This window comes from Chiloscyllium plagiosum, chromosome 9 (genome assembly GCF_004010195.1).
Source record: "Chiloscyllium plagiosum isolate BGI_BamShark_2017 chromosome 9, ASM401019v2, whole genome shotgun sequence".
Classification (NCBI taxonomy): domain Eukaryota; kingdom Metazoa; phylum Chordata; class Chondrichthyes; order Orectolobiformes; family Hemiscylliidae; genus Chiloscyllium; species Chiloscyllium plagiosum.
Genome location: NC_057718.1, coordinates 98,304,518 through 98,317,388, shown reverse-complemented (window position 1 = coordinate 98,317,388; position 12,871 = coordinate 98,304,518). Strand labels below are relative to the sequence as shown.

The following is a 12,871-nucleotide window of genomic DNA, read 5'->3' as shown; positions in this document are numbered from 1 at the left end:
TGTGGATAAATGTATGGTTATCCACTTTGGAGGCAAGAACAGGAAGGCAGATTACTACCTAAACGGAATCAATTTAGGTAAAGGGGCAGTACAAAGAGATCTGAGTGTTCTTGTATACCAGTCAATGAAGGTAAGCATGCAGGTACAGCAGGTAGTGAAGAAGGCTAATACATTGCTGGCCTTCATAACAAGAGGGATTGAGTATAAAAGCAAAGAGATATAAGATTATTAAAGGATTGGACACTCTGAAGGCAGGAAACATGTTTCCGCTGATGGGTGAGTGCCAAACCAGAGGACACAGCTTAAAAATACGGGGTAGACCATTTAGGACAGAGATGAGGAGAATCTTCTTCACCCAGAGAGTGGTGGCTGTGTAGAATGCTCTGCCCCAGACGCAATGGAGGCCCAGTCTCTGGATTCATTTAAGAAAGAGTTGGATAGAGCTCTCAAGGATAGTGGAATCATGAGTTATGGAGATAAGGCAGGAACAGGTACTGATTAAGGATGATCAGCCATGATCATATTGAATGGTGGTGCAGGCTCGAAGGGCAGAATGGCCTACTCCTGCACCTATTGTCTATTGCTACTCTCCCATGACAGTCCATACCTCAATAATAAGGAGGAACATAGGAGTCAATCAATCTCCAGGCATAGCTTGATTAATGATCTGATGTCTTGATTCATGATCCTGCCCGAAACATTGACTTTCCTCCTCCTTGGATGCTCTCTGACCTGTTGTGTTTTCTGCAGCGCCACACTTTATCGACTGTAGCACCATGATCAACAATAGTAAGGCTGAAGAATGTGGCAACGTAAACACAATGACCAGTGCATATATAAATGTTAAGTACTTACAATCAAATGTTTTCAAGGTTCTCCACCCTAATTGATATTCCAGCAGCACATGCATCAAACACTTGAGCTTTGCACTCTAATTGGAGATGCAGTTTTGATGCTTTCATTGTATTACAGCCTTCCAAATATTTATTATCCATTATTCTGATTGTACCAAAGCTGTGGAAACTCAAGATAACTAATTCTAAAGCACTGTCACTTTAATAACCTTGCAACTGAACAAGACTATTCACAAACAGTTGCTTAGCCTTTTGTCTCTTGCCTCCTCAACCACAGCATCTACGTCCTCAACTCTTCTTTTCTTTGTCCAATACCTAAACGCTCTGTACACGCTAAATTAATATCTTTTCTTGTAGTTTGGATTTAAAACAGTGGCATATGTGTGTTGACTTATTTTCTATTGTGCAGTGGTTTAATAACTAAATCGGTCGGTCTTTCGAGAACCATGTCAAGCCAGTTTGTGTCTCCTGGAGTGTTAGTGAACGTTTGTGTAAATTGTGGAATTTTGCCCCAGAAGAGATAAGACATTGAGAGATGTTAGCTTGCTTTGAGGTTTAGCATATTTAAGGATTGATTTCAGCTCAGAAAAACCTAGAGATGGTGAAGTTTGAAAAAGCCCTGATGACAATCAGCTGCAACAATAGTTTCTCCTGGAAAAAAGGGATTATTCAGAGCAGATAAGAATAAGTTATTTCAGTGAAGGAGCTTAGTTGGTGAAATTTCCAGACCAGGAATATTCAGTTAGAAACCTGCATTTGTTCTTCAAAGCTGAGTAAGTCTAAGATCTCAGTTGTGTAAATATTCCAGCAAAACTGAAAAGATGCAGTTCGGTCAAGCCTACAGATTTAATAGATTTGGGAAATTCCTCTGGTTTTTGAGTAACTGTAAAGCGATAGGGTTGGGAAGTAGCCAGGATTTTGTTTTGCCGTGTGTTTTGAAACCTTTCCAACAGTTTTTGGTTTAAATAGCTTTGTCTGTTTTTTTTTAAAGTAAAACTTCTGTTTTATTGTTGAAGACAAACTGCAGTCTGGAGTGTTTACGTGTCAGAGAAAGACCACCAGATTAGATTGCAAAACAAGGAATCTATCAAGCCAGATTTAATTCTGGCAGCTGACTTGTCCAGAAGGAACAACAACTGGAATCATAAAACTGAGCGCAGAATGATCTCAAGCTCCTGTACTCTTTGTTTTTTTGGCAAAACTTCATCTGGACCCATATTTGATCCTTGGATCATTGGTGTGGATGTGTGCTAGCATTTCCCTTCAGTTTGTAACATGGTAATCCCATCGTGTTGATGAGGTTTAAAAGCATCACCAGACCACCACAACCAGACCAACCTTTTACACCCATTTTAACAAACAGAAAACCCTCATTTAATCACACATTCAAAGGCCACCTTACTGAGAAATTGTACTCCCTCTTGAGTTCCCACTGTCTGGAGTTAATCCAATGACAATGGAATTTGTCAGCAAAATTTTGTTTTATTAACATGTGGGATGTGGATAGAGGAGGCAATGGTTTAGTGGTATTATTGCTAGATTTATTAATCAAAAAACTCAGCTAATGTTCTGGAGTCCTGGGATCAAATCCCACCATGGCAGACAATTCAATTTAAAAAAAAATCTGGAATTAAGAATCTACTGATGACCATGAAGCTGTTGTCAGAAAAAAAACATCCGGTTCACTAATGTTCTTCAGAGAAGGAAATCTGCAATCCTCAGCTGGTCTGGCCTACATGTGATTCTAGACCCATAGCAATGTGGTTGACTCTCAATTGCCCTCTGAAATGGCCAAGCAAACTATTCAATTTCAAAGCCTCTTCAAGGCCAACTAGGGATGGGCAATCAATGCTGGTCAGCCAGCAACATCCACATCCCACATGTTAATAAAACAAAATTTTGCTGACGAATTCCAGTGTCATTGGATTAACTCCAGACAGTGGGAACTCAAGAGGGAGTACAATTTCTCAGTAAGGTGGCCTTTGAATGTGTGATTAAATGAGGGTTTTCTGTTTGTTAAAATGGGTGTAAAAGATTGGTCTGGTTGTGGTGGTCTGGTGGTGCTTTTAAACCTCATCAACACGATGGGATTACCTTGTTACAAACTGAAAGATCTGTGGATGCTGGAAATCAGAAACAAAAACAGAAGTTGCTGGAAATGCTCAGCAGGTCTGGCAGCTTCTGTGAAGAGAAATCAGAGTTAAAGTTTCAGCTCCAGTGTCTCTTCCTCAGAACTGATGGTAGCTAGGAAAAGATTGGGTTTTATGCAGAAGGTAGGACCAGGGTAGAGGGTAAGGAGAGTGCGATAGGTGGAGATAGAGACCAAAGTCAGGAAAGAGCAGTTGGACAGACAAAGGAGGGGATAATGATCAGCCTGGGAAAGTGAATAGCTACTAGTGGGGATTATTAGTGGCTAATAATGTGTTATATGTAATAGTAGGCCATGTGATAACAATGTGTTAGAGGGATGTCAGGAAAAAGTGCCTCAAGCTCTAAAACTGTTGAACTCGATATTGAGTTCAGAAAGCTGTAGAATCGCCAAGTGGAAAATGAGGCGCTGTTCTTCCATCTTGTGCTAAGCTGCACTGGAGCACTGCAGCAAGCCTGAGACAGAGATGTTGGCCAGGATTACCATGCTGTTCCTCTTATCAGAACTTTGGAACATCCCTAGTTGCTAAGTGACTACTGCTTTCAAGGGCAACTATAATAACTCGGTGACTGTAAGCTGATTTTTTATTTTATCCATTCTTGGAATGTGGACATTACTGGCTGAACTGGTGTTGGTTGCTCATCCCTAATTGTCCTGAAAGAGGTGCTGAGTGGCCTTCTTGAACCACTGCAGTCCTTGGGATGAAGGTCACCCGCAGTGTTTTTCAGGAGATAAGTTCCAGGATTTTGACTCAGTGACAATGAAGGAATGGTGATATAGTCAGGATGGCGTGAGCCTTGGAGAGTGAGTTCCAGAATGAAGTTTTATCCAGTGACACTGAAAGCACAACAACATACTTCCAACTTAGGACGCTGAGTGGCTGGAAGAGGGTATATGAAGTAGAATGAGAAACAGTGCATATCCAAGTGTTTCTTAAACACGTTGTGGATTTCTGCCTCTACTAACCATTCAGTGAGGTCCAGATCCCCAACACACTCCAGATATCAATATTTCTTCTTAACTCCCTCACAGAATCAGAGAAATATATTTAATTTATCCTGCTTGATTTAACAATTTCTGAAAAATGTAAATCTTATGGTTTATATTATGGGCAATATAGAAATTCCTAAAGTTCACAGTCAAGGAAAATAATCTCGAAATATGAGATGGACAAACAAAATTCACATATTACGAAAAAGGAGCAATGAGTAAGGTTCTGTGGATAAACGGGATTTCAATTGAGACTTGTTACATCACTAATCATCCGTTTACCAAAGTAGGAAGAAGGAGTCAGTCATAGAGGTGTACAGCATGGAAACAGACCCTTCGGTCCAACCCGTCTATACTGACCAGATATCCCAACCCAATCTAGTCCCACCTGACAGCACCCAGCCCATATCCCTCCAAACCCTTCTTATTCATATACCAATCCAAATGCCCTTTAAATGTTGCAATTGCACCAGCCTCCACCACTTCCTCTGGCAGCTCATTCCATACACGTACCACCCTTGAAAAAGTTGCCCTGTAGGTCGCTTTTATATCTTTCTCCTCTCACCCTAAACCTATGCCCTCTAGTTCTGGACTCCCCGACCCCAGGGAAAAGGCTTTGCCTATTTACCCTATCCATGCCCCTCATAATTTTGTAAACCTCTATAAGGTCACCCCTCAGCCTCCGAAGCTCAAGGGAAAACATCCCTAGCCTGTTCATCCTCTCCCTATAGCTCAAATCCTCCAACTCTGGCAACATCCTTGTAAATCTTTTCTGAACCCTTTCCAGTTTCACAACATCTTTCCGATGGGAAGGAGACCAGAATTGCACACAATATTCCAATAGTGGCTTAACCAATGTCCTGTACAGCTGCAACATGACCTCCCAATTCAATACTCTGACCAATAAAGGAAAACATACCAAACACCTTGTTCACTATCCAACTACCTGCGACTCCACTTTCAAGGAGCTATGAACCTGCACTCCAAGGTCTCTTTGTTCAGCAACACTCCCTAGGACCTTACCATTAAGTGTATAAGTCCTGCTAAGATTTGCTTTCCTGTTTGCATTTCATAGTTCAGTATAAATTCCAGTCTGCCCTCTCCCCTTCTTGATTAAATCTACTTAGTGGGGGAAAGCCCCCACCAAATCACCCAGAATTGTCAACAAATTGATTACAACAGAGGAAAACCCATCTTGTGTCAAATAACCCACCACCAAATCACCCCACTAACAAATTAAAGCAAACAGCTAGCGAGGGCAGTGCAACAGTGAAGCAAGTAAAGGAAGAAGGGAGAGGACTAAACTAAAACGGAGTTGGAGGTGGAAATAATGCATTCCAACAGCCAAGGTGCGCCCCTCTTGTTCAAGATGGCACTGACACTGGGCGACTCCTTGCCATCCCCCTATAGCAGATTTTATTCTAACATTTCTTTTAACCGATGCACACTTTTAAACCTAAATTCTAAGTTTGTAAAAATTACTAATAATGTTCCTTTCAAATAATGTTGATCTTGTTAATGTTGATTTTGCTTCACACATCCCCTGTGCAGTGTAACCTATATGCCTCACTCCATCTCAGCAATCTATGATCTATGTGTCCTTGCTTACTATGATCTGCCTGTACTGTTTACACACAAAGCCTTTCACTGTACTTATGTACACATGACTACGATAAATCAAATCAAATCAAATCTAAATAACTCAAGGGTGTTAGTGCATACAGTGTGCTCCCTTGCTATTGACATCTGGGGTCAGACATAGCTGTGGAAGAGGGCCAGGAAAAGTTAGCCTTTCTAATTTCATATTCGAAAGTGTTATCACACAAAACGGAATGGCTTTTTTCTCCAACACCAAACCACCTGTGTTATTTGTCACATGTAAATCACCACCATTAAATCACCCATGGTATTCTATTGATTAGTTTCCGCGCAAAGTCTGTTAAGAGCAGTGCAGACCACCAAAGGTAGGGAGAGAGGCAGGGAGCTGAATCAAAAGGGAATTGGAAGGGGAGATAAGGTTCTCCACCTCTTGTGGTGCACATCCCTCTCGAAAGGTATTGGTGGATACCGGATGCTCCCTCTCCAAGGATACCCACGTGCAAACATAGCTGAAAAGAGGGGAAGTCAGGAACTTTGACCTAAAGAAAAAATAAGTTTTCTTAATATCAAACAATTGTTTTACACACCTATCATGAATAAGTTTCAGGTGCTGGCTTTGTTGCTCATGCATACTGATGAGCAGTTTCTTCAACAAATCGCACTGCTGGCTTAAATGAAGATCCTTCAGTTCCTGCTCTTCTGCACAATGTATGTTTATCATTTCTGACCATTCCTTAGTTTGCTGAGTAACAATCTCCTTCACCTGTCAAAAGAAAAACATAATGCGCATCACACAGAACCTGCAATTAGATTTATTGGGTGGTGGTTATGCCAGTTAATATAGATATTTGAACTCAAATTACCTCGTTTTAACTGGATGTTGGAGATATGTGTTCGAGAATTAAAGAATATTAGCAGGGTTATAAATGAACTGAAATTTGTTTATAATTTGTTGTTTCATATGAAGATTTCAATAAACAAAGTTTCTGGTGCGAATTGGCATCATTGTGGTTGCACACAATTAATGGGAGTGAAAAATGGTGCAAGGGCAGAAATTATTGGAATGGACTAAACTGTTGTGATGATACTATGGCTTTAGGAGGTGTATTTTGTCTTTTTTTAATGAAGAGAGGTTGAGACAGAGATGCAGCGATCTGTTCCAAACCAATAAAGTAAACAGCTTGTGACGTCTTTTTTTTGGAAGTTAGAACAACAGAAGCAGCCTGAATGGGTGGGGTCAGGCTCCCACAGAACTAGGGTTTTACTATAGCTATCAGTAGTTGTTGGGGTTTTGAAGTTGCCATGGATCTCTCCCTGGTACAGCAAAACACATGAATTCTCTCACTCTCTCTGCGCCAGAATTTTCCTTGATGTACTTTTCTCCTGGACTGGAGACACATTGCATGTGAGACAATCTATTTTACTGAATTTGCCTTTGCCAAGGGTTGGTTATGGGATGTTACTGTATTGGAACAATTGCTGTTTACCAGTTAAATAATCTTATTATTCTGTTGAGTTTTCCAATAGTTAGATCAATTCTTCTTTCTTTGTGTTTTAACTGTGGAATAGAAATAAAGTGTATTTTGCTTAAAGCTGAATAGTGTAACCAATTGAATTACACTTTCCTTTAAATAAGAAAAAGTTAGGGTCTATGCTATCTCCTTGATACATCAGAAGTGGGCTTGTACATCATATTATCATAAAATAAAGTTTCCGAAAATCTTTGAAAAGCCATTTACAGTGTTTGTTGGAGTGCTACGTGTCTCCGAATAAATCAGACCTTCAAGCTTCAATATTTAATCACTATAATTTCAAACGGTGATAAAATGGATGCACACTTTGAAAATTTCCAATTTTTGATATGTTGCTCCTCCATGTGAGAACTTGGAATTGTTCTGATACGAGCCCAGTCTGTATTCCACATCTCGCAATTAGTGGCCATGTGCCATCTAGCTTCCAAGCTCTGAAATTTCCTCCTGAAAGCTCATGGTATCGCAAAGAACAATAAGCACAGTAACAGGCCCTTCGGCCCTCCAAGCCCGCGCTGATGCATTTCGTGTGTCCATACTAAAATTGTCTTCAGTTACAGGATCCAAATCCCTCTATTCCCTTTCCTATTCATGTATTCATCCAGGTGCTTCCTGAGTGCTGCTATTGCATCTGCTTCCACCACCTCCTCTGGCAGCACCTTCTACGCACTCACAACCGTATGTGTGAAAAACCTGCCTCCACTTCTCTTTCCTCATTTACGATAGAGACATGGACTATTTTCGAAATGGGGAGCAAATTCAGAAATCTGAAGTGCAAAGGAACTTCGGAGTCCTAGTCCAGGATTCTCTTAAGGTAAACTTGCAGGTTGATTTGGTAGTTGGAAGGCAAATTCAATGTTGTAATTCATCTCAAAAAGACTAGAATTTAAAAGCAGGGATATATTTCTCAGGCTTTATCAGGCTCTGGTCAGACCACTTTTAGAGTTTTCTGAGCAATTTTGGGCCCTGTGCCTCAGGAAGGATGAACTGGCCCTAGAGTGAGTCCAGAGGAGGTTCATGAATATGATCCCAAGCTGAACATATGAGGAACGTTTGAGGACTCTGGGACTATACTTGATGCAGTTCAGAAGAATGAGGGGGGAATCTGATTGAAACTTACAAAAAACTGGACGTCTGGACAGAGTGGACGTTGGGAAGATCTTTCCATTGGCAGGAGAGAAGAAGACCTGAGAGCACAGCCTTAGAGTAAAGGGAAGACCCTTAGAATGGAGATAAGGAGAAACTTCTTTAGCCAGAGTGTGGTATGTCTGTGGAATTCATTGCCACAGAATGCTGTGGAGGCCAGGTCATTGAGTATATTTAGAACAGAGATAGATAGGTTCTTGATTGCCAGGGGGATTAAAGGTTACGGGGAGAATGGGGTTGAGAATCCTATCAGCCACGATCAAGTGGTGCAGCAGACTCAATGGTCGAATGGCCTAATTTCTGCTCCTGTGGTCTTATGGACATCCCTTAAAACCTTCTTCGTTGACTGACCACTAGGTCAACTGTCCAAATTCTCCTTATTTAACTTGGTGTCAGTTTGTGTTTGCTAATGCTCTCGGGAAGCATTTTTACGATGACTTATTACATTAAAGGGACTGTACAAAAGTTGTTGCTAACTACTAAGATCAGACATTTCATAATACAACCGTATGTACCAAATTTAGACCCAGTGAACTCTTCAGCAGAAGAATATGGTGCTGCCTGTTTCATTCACCTTTTTTACAGAATGTTTTGTGCATCGATCTAGACATATAGTGAAGATTACTGGATGGACAGAATGGTGCTGAACAGTGTCATAGCAAAACTTGATTGAAACATATCTCTTCTTAAGGGGCTTGACAGGGTCAATGCTGAGAGGATGTTTCCGCTCTTGGGACCAGAATAAAGGGGTCTCAGAATAAAGGGGCAACACCTCTCCCCTACCCCACCTCCATCCATGGCCCAAAGGATCATTTCAAATCTGGCAGAGATTTTCCTGCACATCCTCCCACCTCATTTACTGCATCCGTTGCTCTCAATGTGGTCTCCTCTACAGGATGCCAATTCGCGGAACACTTCCGAGAACATCTCTGGTCAGTACACACCCAACAACCCCACTGCCCTGTGGCTGACCACTTCAACTCCCCCTCCCACTTCCCCAATGACATGCAAATCCTGACCCTCCTCCACTGCCAGATCAGAGCACCCTATCCAGGTACCTGAGTTTGCTACCTTCTTTCCAGCCCCACCCCCCACATTTATCTCTCCGCCCCTCCCCCCTCCATATTTCTGATGAAGGTCTTATGCCCAAAACAACGACTCTCCTGCTCTTCGGATGCAGCCTGACCTGCTGTGCTTTTCCAGCCCCACACTTTTCAACTCAGAATTAAGGGGCATCAATTTAAGTCTGAAATGAGGAGGAATTTCTTCTCTGATGTCTTATAGTGCGTGGAACCCCTTGCCACAGACAGCTGTGGGGACCAGAGTCCTTGTGTATACTAAAGGCTGAGATAAATAGATTCTCGATCAGTCGGGGAACAAAGGGTTATGGAGAAAATACAGGAAAATGGCCTTAAGGAATGTCAGATCTGCCATGATCCTATTGAATGGTGGAGCAGGACTGACGGACCGAACGGCCTTTCCTGTTAGCACTTTGGTTCTAATTACCCTCTTTCAGAACATAAAGACAAAGTAAATGAACTTGCACTAACATAATGCCTTATAATGGTTCATGGGAACTTCCTGCAGCACTTGTGTTGAATGAATTACATTTTGCACTTAATGTTTTGCTGATAAACAGCAAGCGGACGTTTTAGATTTGCATTGTACAACAAGCAAGGTACAATAGCAATACTACATCTCTGTGATTTGATTCCATATCTCCCTTTACCAGCAGTCCTACCCATTGACAAAATGAAAATGCTTCTCACTGTGATGGAAACTGACGCTTCACTTTTGTGATTTCCCAATCCTCTTCTGAGTGATGTGAATCGCTAAAACTCATTCAAGCCTCTGGAAGTTTCTGCTTACAATTATTCCAGATAAATATCAACAGTAGCATCAAATGTGATGGCTCCAAATATTGAAACATCTTGGATCAGTCGAAACATTTCATGCACTCCCTCTCATTTCTCACAACAGATCTGAACAGTAGCATTCTGATCTCTATCGGACACACTATGTGGTGGATTACCAATCTCAATTTCTCCCTGGAAAGATGTCAAGTGCAATCTCGTGTTTGCAAATTTCCAGTATTTCGCTTTTAGTTGAGTGTTTAATTCACTGCCACTTTCCTTCCACCTTGAACAAGTTTTGCTCCTCTCTCTGACAGGATTTCCGTTTTTAATCTTTTAGCTTCTTCACCTTCATTGCTTTCTGCTCTCCCTCCTAATGCTTGATAAAGTGCTTGCCAAAACTGGTGGGGTGGGGTGTCTTGGCAGAATTGAAATGTTAACTCTGTTTCGCTCTCCACAAACACTGTCAGACCTGCTGAATTTCTCCTGGAATATCTGATTTTATTTCAGATTTCCAGCATTTTGCTTTAATTGGAGTTTGCAAGCTGCTGTTTTGTGGTATTAACATCTTGGTATGAAGTTCCTTTGCCAAGCACATTAAGCTTGTAAGTCCTTCAAAAATGATAAGTTTTGCCTTCAGGGAAGAAACAAATGGCAAAAGGAGAAAAATGTCCCTAGTTCGTAATAAGTAATGTTCAATGAATTTGAAGGAAATTATGATTGCATCTCATCCAACTTGCCAATAAATGGGTTTGTGCTAGTGTCAAGAACTCAGTTTCATTTGGTGGGTGTTTTCTGTACATAGCAAAACTAGCACTTATTAGTAAACTATTGTGAGACTATTTTAACTAATGTTTGATTGAATTGCACCTTAGACTGCCAGTAATTTTCTTTCCAAGAGATTTTGTTCATTTTAATACTGTACCAAGTCTTAGCACACAAATCTACTTGGGGAGAAATCCCTTGTGGTTGCTATGTTTGGAAAATATTAGCTTTTCCATTTTGAATACTAGTGAAAATAACAGGTGGATACTTTTAATATGCAGATTAGGTTCTAGATATAAACATTTACCAAACACATTTATTAAAACAAAATATCTGATATATAAATAGTGCTGGAGAAACTCAACAGGTCAGGTAGCATCTGTGGAGACAGAAAAAGAATTAACACCTTGAGTTTGATATGACTTTTCTTCAGAACTCCATAGTGAGCACAAATTTGTTTCTGAGTTACTGCTGATGTATCTATTCTTGCCCTATGTAAGTTCACCATTGTATTCTTGCCCTATGTAAGTTCACCATTGTATTCTTGCCCTTTGTAAGCCACATTGCTGGCCATTCTACCATATCATGTAGAACAGAATTTGATTGCACAGAAAGGTTAAAACTCAACATTCCAATACCTTTAGCTTGTGGTCTGAAGATAATGCTTCTATTTTGACCTCTGTTTCTTTCTTCAAGTCAATACAATTATTTTCTCTGGAAAATAAGGAAAATCAAATGAACAAGAATAACTTGTCTGTCCACTTTCTCCCAGTTGCTGGTCACCAATTTACTGGTTTGTCTCAGGTGAGCAGACAGCAAAAGTATGCACTTGTTCCTAAACAGTTACTTTGTCCAGATAAGGGAGATTGTTAACCTTAACAATTCTGCATTGGGAATCACAGGATCAAATCCTAGCTCCTGTCACCAAGGACAAAAATAATCCGGGTTCCGGAGCTGACTCTGTACTTGTAAGTATGGTACTAGGACCATGCACTTGTGACATTATGGCATGTTAGTCACACACTGACAGTACATTTGAATATTATTATGATTCAAGCTACTCAGATCACAGCTAAGTGCACTGAGAGTGGTGAGAGTGGTTAGAGAGTTGTTTGCATCAGACAAATGTGACCTATTTTAATAATTCAAATTTCACGTGGCCCCAGAGTGAAACCTCAGGGGAGGGTGAGGTTGCTAGATGCACTGTAGAGGCGAAATACTTAAGTTAATGCCTGGGAGGTGAAGGCTTCAGATGTTGAATGTTAGGGATAGTGGTGGTGAAGTTTGTACCTTCAAATCTAAAAGCAATGGCTAGAAAGCTGTTGACATGGGCTTAACCTATGCACCCTCCAAAAGTGGTCCTCTGTCATCTCCATCTAGGCATTGAACACACATCCAGTTTTATCAGTGGTTACATCAAGCATGTGGAAAATCACTGTTAGGTTTAAGTTAAGATCTTTGTACAGCAGACCCTCTGACTCTGAAACCTCAAAAGCTCAGTGTGCTGTTTCTTCCCTTTCCTTGTTCTTTTCAGGGTATAAGATTTCTGCCTGGAGCGGTACTTCCTGAACTGGGGGTCATGAAATGCACCCTGCCCCTCCCACAACCTCCATGGGGTCAGGAGATATTTTGGGGTCACGAGTTCAGAGGTGGCTGAGGAGCTCGGACTGATTTCTCACTTGTGTTTTCTCGTAGTTATGTGCAGTCTCATGGACAGCTCTGGTAATAAAACACAGTCTTTGAACCAGAACGTGTGGCTTTTCTAGAACATAGAACATAGAACATAGAACAATACAGCACAGAACAGGCCCTTCGGCCCACGATGTTGTGCCGAACTTCTAACCTAGATCAAGTACCCATCCATGTACCTATCCAAATGCCGCTTAAAGGTCGCCAATGATTCCGACTCTACCACTCCCACGGGCAGCGCATTCCATGCCCCCACCACTCTCTGGGTAAAGAACCCACCCCTGACATCGCCCCTAT

At 41.2% G+C, this 12,871-nt stretch overlaps 1 protein-coding gene across 8 annotated transcripts in view; it reads right to left on the bottom strand.

Annotated features, from left to right (window-relative positions):
* LOC122553085 (1-phosphatidylinositol 4,5-bisphosphate phosphodiesterase beta-4) overlaps positions 1 to 12,871 on the bottom strand; it is a 533,291-nt gene that overhangs the window by 56,080 nt on the left and 464,340 nt on the right. For all 8 annotated transcript variants that reach the window (XM_043696591.1, XM_043696592.1, XM_043696594.1 and 5 more), the window contains 2 exons: positions 11,524 to 11,599; positions 6,180 to 6,355 (listed from right to left, as the gene is read on the bottom strand). In XM_043696591.1, the coding sequence (XP_043552526.1) occupies positions 6,180 to 6,355; positions 11,524 to 11,599 (252 nt within the window). The remainder of the gene's footprint in view (positions 1 to 6,179; positions 6,356 to 11,523; positions 11,600 to 12,871) is intronic.